Genomic DNA, 13,899 nt, shown 5'->3' with positions numbered 1-13,899 from the left:
CAGGCCCAGCACACCTGGGCACCAGCCCCCAAACCCCTGTGGGTGCTGGGCTGGGCTGCTGCCACCAGCTGGCACAGAGCCTGGCCCTGCCACTGCCCTGCCACCAACCACCATCTGTCTGCTGCTTGTGCCCCTTCTCCCTGAGCCCCAAGCTCACCACTGCTCTGGGCAGTTTTGGAACATCACCTGCAGTGTGTCACTGACACAGAGAACGGTGCTGGCACTGGTGAGCAGCAGATGAGGATCTCACCTCTCCCCTCCCCAGTGGGCATGGCAGAACACTGGCACAGGCTGCCCAGAGAGGCTGTGGGTGCCCCATCCCTGGGAACACTCAAGCTCAGGCTGTACACAGCTGAGGAGCTGGATGGAGCTGCAGATTTCCCTGCTCACTGCAGGGGTGGGACCCTTTAAAGGCCCCTTCCAACCCACACTATTCCATGATTCTGTGATCTCAGCATTAATCTGGAGTTAAACTCTGCCTCCAAGGAAAGCAAGAGCAGACTTCCCACATTTTTCAGTGGGATTGGTTTAGCCACGTGCAATCAGAAACACCAACTGCACCTCAGAAGGGAGCCCCAGGCAGAGCAGACAGGTCTGGGCTGTGAGATGGATGCTCCAGGGACTCTTACCTATCCCAACATGTGCTTCCAGAATCATGCTGACATCATTTGCACCATCCCCTATGGACAGGGTTATCGGGCTTCCTTTCGTGTTCTTCACCATTCGCACAATCTAAGAGATTTTAAAAAAAGGACAGCAGCAGAACCCAAAATTCAGTTAAAAAGCCTCCAGAGACCTTGCCACTGCTCCCCCCAGGACAAGCAATCAGGCTTTTACAGCAGCAATAACACCTGGAGAGCTCAGGTTAATAAAAGCCCTCTTTCCTTGCTGTGCAGCCACAGCCAGAGCAGAAGCCCAACCCAGCTGTGCAGGGCTGAAGGACAGGATTTAAAAACAAACCCCAGATCAACATCCTGCTCTTCCCTTCTGCCAGACCCTGCTCTCCCAAGGGTGGGCTCTCTCACGCATCCCAGGCTGCAGAAACACATCACTTATCAGCCTGGGACATCATCTGCTGCACTGAGGAAGTCACCAACTCCACTTGACAAATTTGGAAAGGAAAAAAAAATAGCAAACTGGGAGGTTTTGTTTATTTCTAATTGGCCTGGGTTTATGGGGTCCTGCCAGCATATTAAACAAAGGGTTTGCATTCAGATGTGAAAGAATGGTGTGCTTTCATCCTGCTCTGAAGCTCAGACGAGGCTTACACACAGCCTGGAGAAGTCCTGCTCGCTTAGGATGCTCAGGTGAAGTCCCAGCTGATGAATTCAGGGTGTGCCACAGTGAGAGGTAAATAAATACCTGTGCTTTCTGCAGGGGAGCCATCCGGCAGCAGAGCACTGCAGTGCACTTCAGGCAGATCTGCAGGAAGATGCTTTTGTAATTGCTGGAGCCACAGTCCTGAGAGGGGTTGAGTATCAGCGACAGCGTGGAGCCATCTATGATCAGTCCATACTCCTGACTCAACGTCCAGCTTCTGGGCACAACAAGGGACACGTTTGGAACTGCATCAGACTGAGGCAGCCTAGCTGCTGGTATCATCTTAGTGAAAAACCCCCTGGCTTTGGGTTAATCTTCTTCCCATCCATTTTTTGGGACTTTGCAATTTTAAAAGGCTTAGCCTTAGCACGTGCCCTCACTAAGGGAACAGTGCAACGAAGTTCAAAGCCAGCTAACAGCAGAGATGATGAGCAAAGCAAAGGAACCGCTCACAGTGTCTGCGAGTACCCAGTCCCCAGGGCCCCAGCACGGTCCTATTTCTGCATCTGAAATGGGCACAGCTGTGTCCTCTGCCCACCCACCTCTTGAGGCCAGCCCTGGTTTTGGGCAGGTCCTGGATGAGCTTTTTGTGGTACTCCAGCAGCAGCTCATGGAGCCGATCCTCCTTCCTGTCGCCCTCGCCCACCGTCCTGGCCGTCAGCTCCAGCAGCTCGGTGCTGGTCTGGAACAGCCTGCAGGCGTAGCACGTGGACTTGGCCGTCTCCATCTTGTCCCCTGTCAGCACCCACACCTTCATGCCAGCGGCGTGCAGGGCCTCGATGGTCTCTGCCAGCTGCTCCTGCAGCCTGCGGGCAGAAACAGAGCATCACTGCACCTGCTCACGCAGCCTGAGCCTGCTTCTGCACCCAGAAACACCAGCTCAGGAGAAGGGAACTGCTGTTCCCCTGCTGGGGAGACCGCTGCCACAGGAATAAGGATTACAAGTCAGCAATACCAAATTTTGATTCGCAGACAAAAAGAGAAATCGCTGCTTTATACTCTTGACTCTTAGGCCTCACAGTAAGAGTTTAATTTACACTTGCAGTTACTATAGCTGAATGTGGAATTGAATTTGTTTTGATGTGCAAATTAATGCTGTGTGCTTAATTCACTCTCCAGAAGTGCAAGTATTTCTGTAGTTTCATTAATAAATCCCAATTCCTACTACACCAGCCAATTTAAGCAACTAGGGCACTGTGAAATGGGTTGTGCCATGGTGTAATTAATTGCCCTGGACACTGCCAGCATGTCCCTGGCTGTTCAGCTCCACCACAGCGAGTCCAGGCCATAGGGTCACGTCACAGAGGAACCACAGGCACCTCCTTACCTGTCCTCTACAGCTGTAGCCCCAATCAGGTGCATGTCTGCCTCCGTGTCATCAAAAACCTTGGCCATCTTCTCCTCCCTGTCCTGCAGAGCCATCTTGGCCTCATTGAGCTGCCTGTCAATCCTGTCATACTCCTTTTCAGTCAGCTCCTTGAAGGCCACACAGAGCGTTCGGTAGCCATCCTGGCAGGGGAGGGAGACAAAACAAAGTGGGCAAATGCCCTCAATCCAGGTTTTTTACAGCTCCTCACTTCAGGGCTGGTGCTTTTGTCTGCCATCAGTGCTTCTGGCAGTACTGCCCCTGAGGGCAGGGATAATTTGTTGGCTTGTGTCAAAAGAGCAATTTTCTGTGTGTGTACAGAGTAATTGTGGTTCTGCTTCTTATGTGCAGAAAGAAACCAAGAGAAGGAGCAGGGCTGGGAGTGTGCAGCCAGCAGGGAGAGCAGCACTGGGGGCCACCACACTGGGACCAGGCTGCTGATGTTACTTCTATTTTTAACTTGCCTGGAGATGCTGGACAACTGTGATGGAGACCATATAAGTATATCAAATAAAGGTGGAAGCCAACCAAACAGAAAAGGAAAGGAGCCTGACATCAAAACAATGAAGTGACACTCACATTTTCAACACTTCACTCTAGAGCAAGGTCACATCTCTATGTTTGGAATAAGCCTTCCTGACCCCAGGAGCCAGCCAAGTCCCACCCGTGTGCTCACCATGGCATTGCGGTCCACGTGGACTTTTGTCTGCTGGATTTCTTCTTGCTGCACCCTCGGAAAAATAGAGGAGTCTGCTCCTTTGCAGAAGAGGAGCAACTTTCCTAAAAACAAGTTATAAATAGTTTATGGGACTCACAAGCTGCAGAAGGAGTTAACAATGCCAACAGCAAGCAAGTGATGCAGAGGGAGGAAATCTGGGAGGACTAAAGAGGGAACTGCCAGAAACCCAACTGCCTACCAAAAATGGCCTTGGAGCAGCCTGTGAAACTCCTCTGGCCGAGTCTCTGCGTGTCCCTACCTGCCTCTGAGCAAGTTTCCTGCAGGACACTGCAGCTGCAAGCCTTGGCAAGCTTTCCAGGGAGGGTAAGAGCAGCATCCCAAACCTCGCAGGGCTGACACTCGAGAAGGATGGTGACCTCTGCATTGTTGTCTGTTACTGCCATGAAACCCCATCCCACCCAGGGGACATTCTCACATGTCCTCCCTGTGCCTGTTCCAGCCTGGAGCCCGGCAGGCAGGCAGGGAGCTCGCCATAGGTCACTGTTCTCATCCCCTGATGAGATGCTGGTCCCAAACAGCTCCCATGGAGGAGAATGAACTCTACAGCAGCCAGTCCCAGGACAGGATTGAGTCAGAGCCAAGAGCCAGGCTGTGTGGGTGACAGCAAGGAGGAGGATGTGTTCCACAGTGTGCACACAGCTGCAGAGCCCACAGGAGCTCCCTGCCCGTACCTGTGCTGGTTCTCACAATGACACTCATGCGCCGCCGGACAGGATCAAAGTTCAGCACGTGCAGAAGTTGGTACCTTCAGAGAAAGGGAAAAAAGCTTTGGCTCGGTACAGGAAAAATAGAAAAATAACTACTGGAGACAGAAAATCACTAACAATGAGCTGCAGAAATCAATACACCCTACAAGTGGCATCAGCCACCTGGGAATGAATTTTACAGCTACTGTACAAGAAAATGGAGGAAAAAACCCAAATTGCAGTGGTCCTGTGGTGCTCTGAGCATGGGACCGAAGGTGTGGGTGCCCACCAGGGCACTGAGCCCCCAGGCTGGGCAGGGGCTCAGCAGGGAATGGGGCACCACGTGCCACAAGCAGTTACACTGAGTCTCACAGTTAAATATGAAGTTTCTTTTTGAGGGAAGCAAGAAGTGAAACTTGCTTGTGAAGGCAAGTTTCCAGGGAGTGCTGGGATTGGGTCAGTGACTCACAGATGTCCACCAAGCTGTGAGCACAGGGTAAAATCTAACTATTTTCAGCTTGGGAAGGGAAGAAAAGGTTACAGAAATGGAGCCACATCACGAGTTCAGGCTCACAGTGTCCTGCTGTGAGCCCCAGCCACGGCCCATAAGGTCAGCAGCCACCTCCTGAATGCCAGGAGCCACCTGTACAAGCTGGGGCAGATGAAGGATACACACAAAGGACTGCAGGCTCCTGAGGGACCTGAATTTAGACATCACAAAACCACCCGTGGGTTTTTGCAAGTGACTCTTTTTGCCCAAGCCTTGATGTGCTGCTCTTTGTAAATGGGACAGGAGTCTTGGGGCAGGTCAGCAAGGCCTGGCTGCCCTCAAGGAACAGCTCTGGTCAGCCTGGCAAGGTCAAACTCCATCAGCTGGGTGGGAGTGGTGCAGAAGAGCAGCCCTGTTCCCCAGCAGCACTTACATCTCAGTTTCATTCTTTTGGTTTCGGATTTTCATGAAATTGTTTTCAAGTCCTAGAAAAGTGAAACCATACCTGTCAATAAACAAAAGGACAGAAGAGCATTGAAAACACCCATTGGCACATATCACACACAACAATGTTCTCGTTTCGCCCCTGCACTGCAGAGAGCCCGGGCTGAGGAGCAGGGCTGGATGTTTGTGTGCTCCATGCAGAGCCTGCTATGATGTCCTGGCACTGCTCCCATCCCCTGGAGAGCCTGGGCACTGGAGCACACAGACACACAGAGCCTCTGCACGTGGTCCACTGGCTCTCTGGCAGCTCTACAAGCCATGAGCAAGTGCACACAGCTGCAACGGCCTCCGTCCAAACCCAGGGGCTGGGAAGAGCCCAGAATCACTGAAAGGTTTGGGCTGGAGAGATCACCTAGTGCCAAACCCCTGCCATGGACAAGGACACCTTTCACTAGAGCAGGCCCCACCCAGCCTGCCCTCCAGCATCTCTGGCAGGACTCAAATGTGGGGTTGACAGAAGTGACCATCCTATTATTTTGCCACTGCATGGCAAGGAAAAAGTTTCATTGCAATATGCATGTGGTAACTGGTCTCTGTTTCTAGGGGATTAAACACAAGGCCAGGTGGGCTCCAGCAAAGAAGCTCCTGCCACATCTGGGCACTGCAGCACCCTGGGGCTGCTCTCAGTGAATGCAAACCATGGGCTCCCAGGAAGATCCTTTACAGAGCATCCCTTTACCAGGGAGCTCACCTGAGCCCACAGGCTCACAGCACTGCAGGTTCAGCAGTGCTATCACAACATGCAGACAGTCCATGACAAGGGATCTGTCACCCCCAGATCACCCTCACCTCCCTCCTTCCCACCAGAGAGGGAATCAAAGAGCCAACATCTCCACGTCCTTACTTTTCTGCGCCTTTGACCAGAGCAATCTCGTCTGGGGAGGAGGAGATGTAGGTGTATTTGCGTTCTGGGTGTGCCACCAGCCCATCCACCTGGTCTGCCTCCTTGATCTGGACCGTGTGGCACAGGCACAGGGCTCTCAGGAACAGCTCCTCACGGCTCTGGGCAGGACACAGGGAGGGTTCATTACCAGCTGCACACCCAGCCAGGAGCTGCCCCAAAACCCCTACAGCCACCAGCACACACAGCCCTCACCTTCTCAGCCTTGCCATAGTACTTGAGGGGCCCATCAGGCTGGGAGAAGCCATCCACCTCTGCCATGCAGTCCTTGTACTTGTGCCCGTCGATGCAGCACTCGATGAACTCCATGCTGTTCTCTGTCAGCGTGCCTGTCTTGTCTGTGAACACGTACTCCACCTGCAACAGCAGGCAGCTGCACAGGGCTGGGCAGGGAGCCCCAGGAACACAGCCTGGGGCATTGCAGGGCATCTGTGCCGCTGTGCAGGGCACCTGGGTATCCCAACCCAACTGCAGACAGACACAGGTGCCCACTGCACCCCTCTGTAGCTCTGTACTCTGTTCCCTTGTTCTTCAGCCTGTTGCATGGGGGGCAGGAGGCAGCTTCTGAAGAGTTAAAATCTGTCTCCAGGCTCTTCACTTTCCCCTCATTCACTTCCCTGGGTCCTCTGCTATAGCCCTAGTGCCTACAGAACTGCTGCTGCAGATCTGCTGCCTCCTTTGGGGATTTTCATCTTGGAGCTGTATTTCAATTAGCTAATTGCTACTCCAAGTGTGTTTTTATTCTTGTTTTTACAGCAAAACCAAAAGCAGGAGGCACTCAGATGCCCTGCACTCATCTCTCCTCTGCAGAGCAGGAAGGGAAGCCTGAGCTGTCTGGGTGCCCCAGCTGCACGTGCTCTGCACGCCCAGGGAGACGACTGGGCAGGCATTTTCACTAATCCTCACAGAGACAGAGGGTTTTTAATTTTTAATTGAAGCAGCGAAAGCAAAGCACCCTGACACGCAGAGCGCTGCGCCTGATCCTGCCCAAAATGGAAACAATTGATGTGACCCAGTTCCTGCTCTTTCATGCACTATTTATAACCTTATCTGGCTGGCAGAGAGTGTGCAATCACATCCAATGGAAAGTGCCACCACAGCCCTGGGTGAGGCTCCGGCCCCAGGGGATGCCAGGGATGGCCACAGCAAGGGCTCCTCGCAGGGAGGGCACCCCCAGCCCCATTTCCATCCCCACAGACCCCACAAACACAGCACGCTGACCTGCCCCAGCTCCTCGTTCAGGTCCGAGGTGTTCACCAGCGCTCCCTCCTGGATCTCCTCATCGTACATCTCCTTGTCCCAGGAGATGAAGAAGGAGCCCAAGAACTTCTGCATCTCCACTGTAACGTACATGGAGACGGGGATGATGAAGTTGAAGAGGACCATGAACGACAGGAAGTCCGTGAACATCCGCAGCACCTGCACAGCAAAGAGGAGAAGATGCAGCCTGTGGCTCTCAGGGGCAGTTTGTACCTCAGGGGTTCTAAACAGCTTCTCAGAAAAGGTTAATTAGGAAAAGACAACATGAAAATGAATACAGCTGAGATACAGGGCTAAATCCCAATTTCCTTTGGCACAGAAAATCCCACTGTCTTCTGCAGACCTACCAGGAACAGGAGTCCATCTCACTGCTCCACAGTGACCAAAACAGTGTTTCATAAGCATATTCCTCTCAAAATGCACTGCTACAGGCTCATCCTGACCCCAGGAAACCAGAAAAGAGGAGCAGGTGGCTTCAGACCAGTGAGGCTGTGGCAGGGGTACAAGTGTGCAGTGACATCCCTGTACACAACCCATCACCTCAATAACCCACCCAGTGTGGATCCCTGCACACTCACACTCACTCTCTCAGGCTTGACTGCCCACGTCTGGGCAAGTTTAACACACTGGTTGACATGGCCTCAATTTAGGTTCACCTACTCAAAGCTGAAAGATATCTCGAGTTCAGATAAGGACCCAGGTTACATCAGCTGTATTTCTACATTATACAGTATTTATTTATGTTCTGCCCCATTCCACACAAATATCACTGTGCACAAGCACGAGGGAGGCACAAAAGAAGCACAAACAGCAGGAGGGACCAAAGGAAACAACAGCACTTTGTGTGAGCAAACAGGACTCCCAGGGCTGGCAGCAGGCACAACAGATTAAACTAAACAGCCAGAGCAAGTGAAGCTGGAGGAGGTGCTGGAACACAAATCCACTCACCTTGAACGTGTCTCTCTCTTTTTTAGTCTTCTCGTTGTACCAAGGCTCATCATTAAATGGATTACTCTGCCAGACATATTTCAGAGTTGTGCACACAGTGGCCTTGCCCAATAAGATGCATAAATACACTATCAAGAAAGCGTTGATGGATCTGAAAAACAGGTTTCTTTTTTAAATTCTTGCAGCTATTTTTATAGAGAAAAACATGTAAATAGGCAAGAACAAGACTTCCTTACTTTCAAGAAGGGAATTACAGAACATTTGCTTTTGACACTGCTGATATTCAGGGTCAGGTTCATATATTTACACATTTCTTAATTTTGTTTTTAAATAAAAAAGCTACTGAATGATTCTGCTTCTTGCAAGATATGCTTTATCAAATACCCAGATTTTTCTATGCAATCAGAGAGCATCTGAAACAAAAGGCAGTGGTATGGGGATTACTTCTGTACCAACCATCCATTAAAAACAATCCCAAACCCAACAGGTTTTACCGATTCTCTCCTGAACACAAATACTCACTTCTCTACTGCAGAGCGTTTCTGAGATTTCCCTTGGTAGTTGAGAGCCATTTTTGTTTCCATGCCAGTATAGACTGCAACTCCTGCAGGAACCAAGGCAGGGCTCATAAGGGACAGAGCCTGGAGGGAGCAGCTGGCACGGGGCCACCAGGGCAGCGGTGCTTACACCAAACCCAGTCCCAGGGGCTGCTCTGCTCCAGGAACACCTGAGGCTGCCCAGGAATGCCACTGCTGCATCCCAGAGCAGGAGCCCATGGATCACACAGAGCGAGGAATGTCATTGCTGCATCCCAGAGCAGGAGCCCATGGGTCACACAGAGTGAGGAATGTCATTGCTGCATCCCAGAGCAGGAGCCCATGGGTCACACAGAGCCAGGAGAAGGCACTGCTGCATCCCAGAGCAGGAGCCCATGGGTCACACAGAGCCAATGGGTCACACAGAGCCAGGAATGTCACTGCTGCATCCCAGAGCATGAGCCCATGGATCACACAAAGCCCATGGGTCACACAGAGTGAGGAACGTCACTGCTGCATCCCAGAGCAGGAGCCCATGGATCACACAGAGTGAGGAATGTCATTGCTGCATCCCAGAGCATGAGCCCATGGGTCACACAGAGCCAGGAATGTCACTGCTGCATCCCAGAGCAGGAGCCCATGGATCACACAGAGCCCATGGGTCACACAGAGCCAGGAATGTCACTGCTGCATCCCAGAGCATGAGCCCATGGATCACACAGAGCCCACGGGTCACACAGAGCCAGGAGAAGCATCAGCCTCCCACCACAGCCCCACCCTCCACCACCATTATCTGAGACTGTGCTCCCAGAGAGGATCTGGGCACAGCTCCCTGCTCTTGGTGTCCCAGGCAAAAGGAAAAGCTTGCTCTGCTGAATTAACACACCTGGGCAGCCCTGCACATGGAACCAAGTGCCTCCTAACTTCACCTGGCCACTCTGCAACCAGCTTGCATGAAAACTGCACAGCCCAGGCAGACAGGCTGCAGAGATGTTCCCTCTCCAGGTTCAGTAGGGAACATCTACATTTGTCACCACTTATCAGAACTATTTAAATAAAGAAAGAAAAATAACTTCACCATAAATCTTCTTGGTATTTTTGAGGGTAGCACCTTTCAACAACAGGTTTTCAGGACCCAAAGACCTAAACATAAAAGAAATTATAACATTGCATCACTCAAAGAACATTCAAACTACTTCATAAATTAGAATTAGAATGGAAAGATAAAGTTTCCTCATGTCTGATTACATGATTTGTACATTAAATTGGGGCCTTGCCTGAGTTTGTCTTTCTCTTTATGCAATTACATTTCCATTTTATCTTACAAATACTATCCCTGATGCAAGACTCCACTCTTATTGGGGGATTTTCAGTAAGGCTTTTGAGGAATAACTGCAAAATGTTCAGATCCAGTATGTTCCAGTACCTATACAAAAATGCAATGTTAAAATCATCAGAAGACTGTCCATTCCAGCCCAGGCAGTCAATGCTGGCCGCCCCATTTGTGTTTTTATTTCTCTTTGAAACGCCCAGATTTTTGCTCCCAGGGTATGAACAGCCCCACCAGAGCACAAAACCCATCCAGCATGCTCTGGTGAGAGCCAATGTTTTGGATAGTTTATGGACATCACCTGCTCATTTTTTCTGTGGAACATTCTGATTGATGTTTGAGTTCTTACTTACTTTCCAATGACCGTATTTTGTCATTACCTGATAAACTTGTGCCCCATCAGCAGGGCAGGACATTATCAGGTGGTTCTGCACTGCTTCCCCAAAAGGGGCTCAAACAAACCACAGGATGGCAGAAGGGAGGACTCCTTTTAGAGTGAAATCTTTGGAATGGTTAAAGAAAAAAAATTCCCAAATGATGGCAGGACAAGCTCAGATCTCTGAAATTCTCTGTAGATGCCCAACAGGCAGCTGCAGGACCAACCTGGCTACAGGCTCTTGGTTACTCCCATAGATGATAATCCTTCCAACAAATCTGTGATAGAAATATGAGAAACTCTTATTACAGACACATTATAAACACTATAAAAATAAAAAAATAACAAAAATAACATTGACAGGAAATGGAAGCAAATCCAGAAACAAGAGAATCTGAGAGTTTAATGTCTCACAGGGCTGGCTGTGCTCAGGACAGGGAGAAGCCACACAGTCCCCATGCTCAGGGTGCTCACAGAGCCCAGCACATCACCATTGCAGACTGTAACACAGCCCAGAAAACCTCCCTAAGGGATCTAAAAACAGAGAACTCACTCCTGGAAGTCATTCTGCCCAATGCACCTTACTGGGAAGGCAAGAGTGGCCTAAAAACAGGTGCGGGGGCCATTCCTGCTGCTGAGCTGACAAAAACCAGCTCATTGTACCACAAAAACTGCTGCACAGGTGAGGCTCTTCTGCAAAGACACTGAGCTCTGAAGACTTTGCCACGCTCCTACAGAGGAGGCCCAGCAGCTTATCAGTGCCTTGAGCCACCTTTTGGTCTTTGCCACAAAGAAGATGGCATTTGCTTTGCTGAGCTGCAGATGCCCGAGTGACGGTGCTGATGTGTGTGCAGAGGATGAGCCCAGGGCAGCACAGGCAGGGGAGGAGGCAGGGGGGAGGCAGGAGGGCCAGACTCACTTGTAGAGGTCGGGCTGGGGCTGCTCACACTCGATGGTGGCCGTGAGGGTGTCGATGGCTTCGTCAGTGCAGAGCACGGTGGTGTCCCGCACGGCGTAGTGGGTCTGCACAGGAGCACAGGCAGGGTCACCGCAGGCCCAGCAGCAATGCCACCCCAAGCTTTACACCCCATCACTCCAAATGCCATCCTGCACAAGCCTGTCAGCACCAGCAGCTCCCAGAGCCCTCACCACGCTCCCACCAGGCAGCTGAAGCATCTCTCAGAGACAGAATGAAGTCACTGATGAGACAGAATGAAGTCACCGATGCTAAGAGAAACCACAGCAGCAAGCAGCTGCTGGCTGTCTCAGCAAGGCATCCCCCAAAAGCAGAGCATCCCTGGCTTTTCCCTGGGGCTCTGCCCTGCCTGGGGTGCAGGGAGGCTGCAGGTGGCCCCGTGGAGGAGGAGCTGCCCACCTGCCCTGGCTCCTGATGGTAACCACACAGCAGCTCCAGCAGCAGGACCAGGCACAGCCCTGGCAGACTCCCAGCTATTTTTAGCAGCTGCTGCTGCAAAGGTTCATCTCTCATAATTAACTGAAAAGCCCACAAAGGATCTGCTCGCTGCCTTTCAGGCTCTATTTATAGGAGCTGCTCAGAGCTCCCAGTCACGGCGGGCTCACGGCAGGCTGCCTCGATCCATCTTCATAAACAAATTCATTAAAGCGCTTCCTCCGCTCCTGACGTGTGCATCCCTGCCCTGTGATCCCTGGAGTTACACACACTGCAGCCATGGAGTGAGATATCCCCTCCTCTGTGTGCATCCCTGGAGTTACACACACTGCAGCCATGGAGTGAGATATCCCCTCCTCCGTGTGCATCCCTGCCCTGTGCACCCCAGAGTTACACACACTGCAGCCATGGAGTGAGCCATCCCCTCCTGCCCTGTGCATCCCTGCCCTGTGCATCCCAGAGTTACACACACTGCAGCCATGGAGTGAGATATCCCCTCCTCTGTGTGCATCCCTGGAGTTACACACACTGCAGCCATGGAGTGAGCCATCCCCTCCTGCCCTGTGCATCCCTGCCCTGTGCATCCCTGCCCTGTGCATCCCTGCCCTGTGCACCCCAGAGTTACACACACTGCAGCCATGGAGTGAGATATCCCCTCCTCTGTGTGCATCCCTGGAGTTACACACACTGCAGCCATGGCAGGAGCCATCCCCTCTCCGTGTGCTCTGCTGACCTGCCTGCCTCTCCAGCACACACGGACACATCACAGCTTTGCTCAAAACTGCTCCTGCAGTGCCCAAAGCCAGCCCTTCTGGGGGGTTTGCAATGCCCCCATCAGCAGAGACACTGTGCAATTACTGAGGGATACTTCAAAGGCACCTCACAATCAATTCCACAATCTTTACACCCTTTAGTGCATTTAGAAAACACATGTTCTGTTAGCTAACGTATGGCCAAAGATTTGTGCTTCAAAGACAGAGCCCTGACCAAATCTCTTTTACATTTCTATTCCAGTTTCATTCAGTCAGGCACCTTTCCCATACCCCAACCTGATATGCTCCAAATCCCAGAAAAATCCCCAGCAGGAAGGCAGCAGGTACCCCTGCAGATGAGGTTTGGTGATTACCCAAATGTGCCTCTCTCATTCCCCTTTTACAGCAAACCCTGGTTCCTGATGTTAGATCTATTTCCCCAAACAAAGCTGGCTTTTCTATTCCCTCTCCCCCTTCAAACTCATCTTCCCCTCCTCATGAAACAGGAGACAGCTCCCAGTCACCTACAGGAATCCACAAACCAAGAAAAAACCAGCACAGTGCTTGATATAGAAACTCAGCATCACATCTCCAACTCACAAGTTGGTAAGAGCCAAGACTCGGCACAAGTAATGTGAACTGATGCATATATCACACCTGACACAAATAAGCAATAGCCTTTAACATGGTTAGCTATTTCTAGCCTCAAGCCACTTCCAAGCTCCAGCTCCTCCTCGCTAGTGGAGCCAGCACTGTGCCACAGCTCCCACTCAGGTTATCCAGCACCAGCCACCCATGGAGAGGAGCCACAAATCCCAGAACAGCACATCAGCTCCACCGTGGTGTTCCCACTGACTCACAGTGTGCTGGAATGAATCATGTCATGGTAAAGCATCTTCCAGTCCTACTGCTGCAGCTGCTAGTATCTGTGTATTTATCATATACTTATTATATTGTTATAATATTATTATAGTCTGTATTATATTTATACAAATATTTATCAAACTCAAGTGAAACCAAACATTCATGTCTTCTGACGTATATAAGCTCTTTGTTGTTGCTTCTTTCCCTAGTTTAGAGGAGATACAGAAAGAAGGAAAGAAAATAAACTGGAGATACTCATCCTGAGCAGGACTAGTATTAAGTTTCACTGCTTGCTCCAGGGAAAGGGAGGGAAAATCCCAGAAGCAATGCTTTTCTCATGCTGGTGAAAACAAACAGAGCAGTCCATCCCCCAAACAACCCATGCCCAACCCAGGGCTCACTGCTGACACCCTGGA

General features: G+C 51.1%; 1 protein-coding gene across 5 annotated transcripts in view; it reads right to left on the bottom strand.

Annotated features, from left to right (window-relative positions):
• Positions 1 to 13,899, bottom strand: part of ATP11C (ATPase phospholipid transporting 11C) — a 58,670-nt gene that overhangs the window by 18,265 nt on the left and 26,506 nt on the right. For 4 of the 5 annotated variants that reach the window (XM_064712754.1, XM_064712751.1, XM_064712753.1 and 1 more), the window contains exons 7-21: positions 11,376 to 11,479; positions 10,684 to 10,734; positions 9,829 to 9,893; positions 8,737 to 8,818; positions 8,215 to 8,365; positions 7,228 to 7,425; positions 6,202 to 6,363; positions 5,950 to 6,107; positions 5,035 to 5,106; positions 4,097 to 4,170; positions 3,363 to 3,466; positions 2,648 to 2,829; positions 1,863 to 2,126; positions 1,363 to 1,537; positions 630 to 732 (exon numbers count right to left, since the gene is read on the bottom strand). In XM_064712754.1, coding sequence (XP_064568824.1) covers positions 630 to 732; positions 1,363 to 1,537; positions 1,863 to 2,126; positions 2,648 to 2,829; positions 3,363 to 3,466; positions 4,097 to 4,170; positions 5,035 to 5,106; positions 5,950 to 6,107; positions 6,202 to 6,363; positions 7,228 to 7,425; positions 8,215 to 8,365; positions 8,737 to 8,818; positions 9,829 to 9,893; positions 10,684 to 10,734; positions 11,376 to 11,479 — 1,945 coding nt within the window. The remainder of the gene's footprint in view (positions 1 to 629; positions 733 to 1,362; positions 1,538 to 1,862; positions 2,127 to 2,647; positions 2,830 to 3,362; positions 3,467 to 4,096; positions 4,171 to 5,034; positions 5,107 to 5,949; positions 6,108 to 6,201; positions 6,364 to 7,227; positions 7,426 to 8,214; positions 8,366 to 8,736; positions 8,819 to 9,828; positions 9,894 to 10,683; positions 10,735 to 11,375; positions 11,480 to 13,899) is intronic. The other variant, XM_064712752.1, reaches the window with a different exon arrangement.

The sequence above is a fragment of the Zonotrichia leucophrys genome, chromosome 4A (assembly GCF_028769735.1).
Source record: "Zonotrichia leucophrys gambelii isolate GWCS_2022_RI chromosome 4A, RI_Zleu_2.0, whole genome shotgun sequence".
Classification (NCBI taxonomy): Eukaryota; Metazoa; Chordata; class Aves; order Passeriformes; family Passerellidae; genus Zonotrichia; species Zonotrichia leucophrys.
The sequence above is the reverse complement of the archived record's forward strand: the minus strand, read 5'-3'. Positions and strand labels throughout refer to the sequence as shown.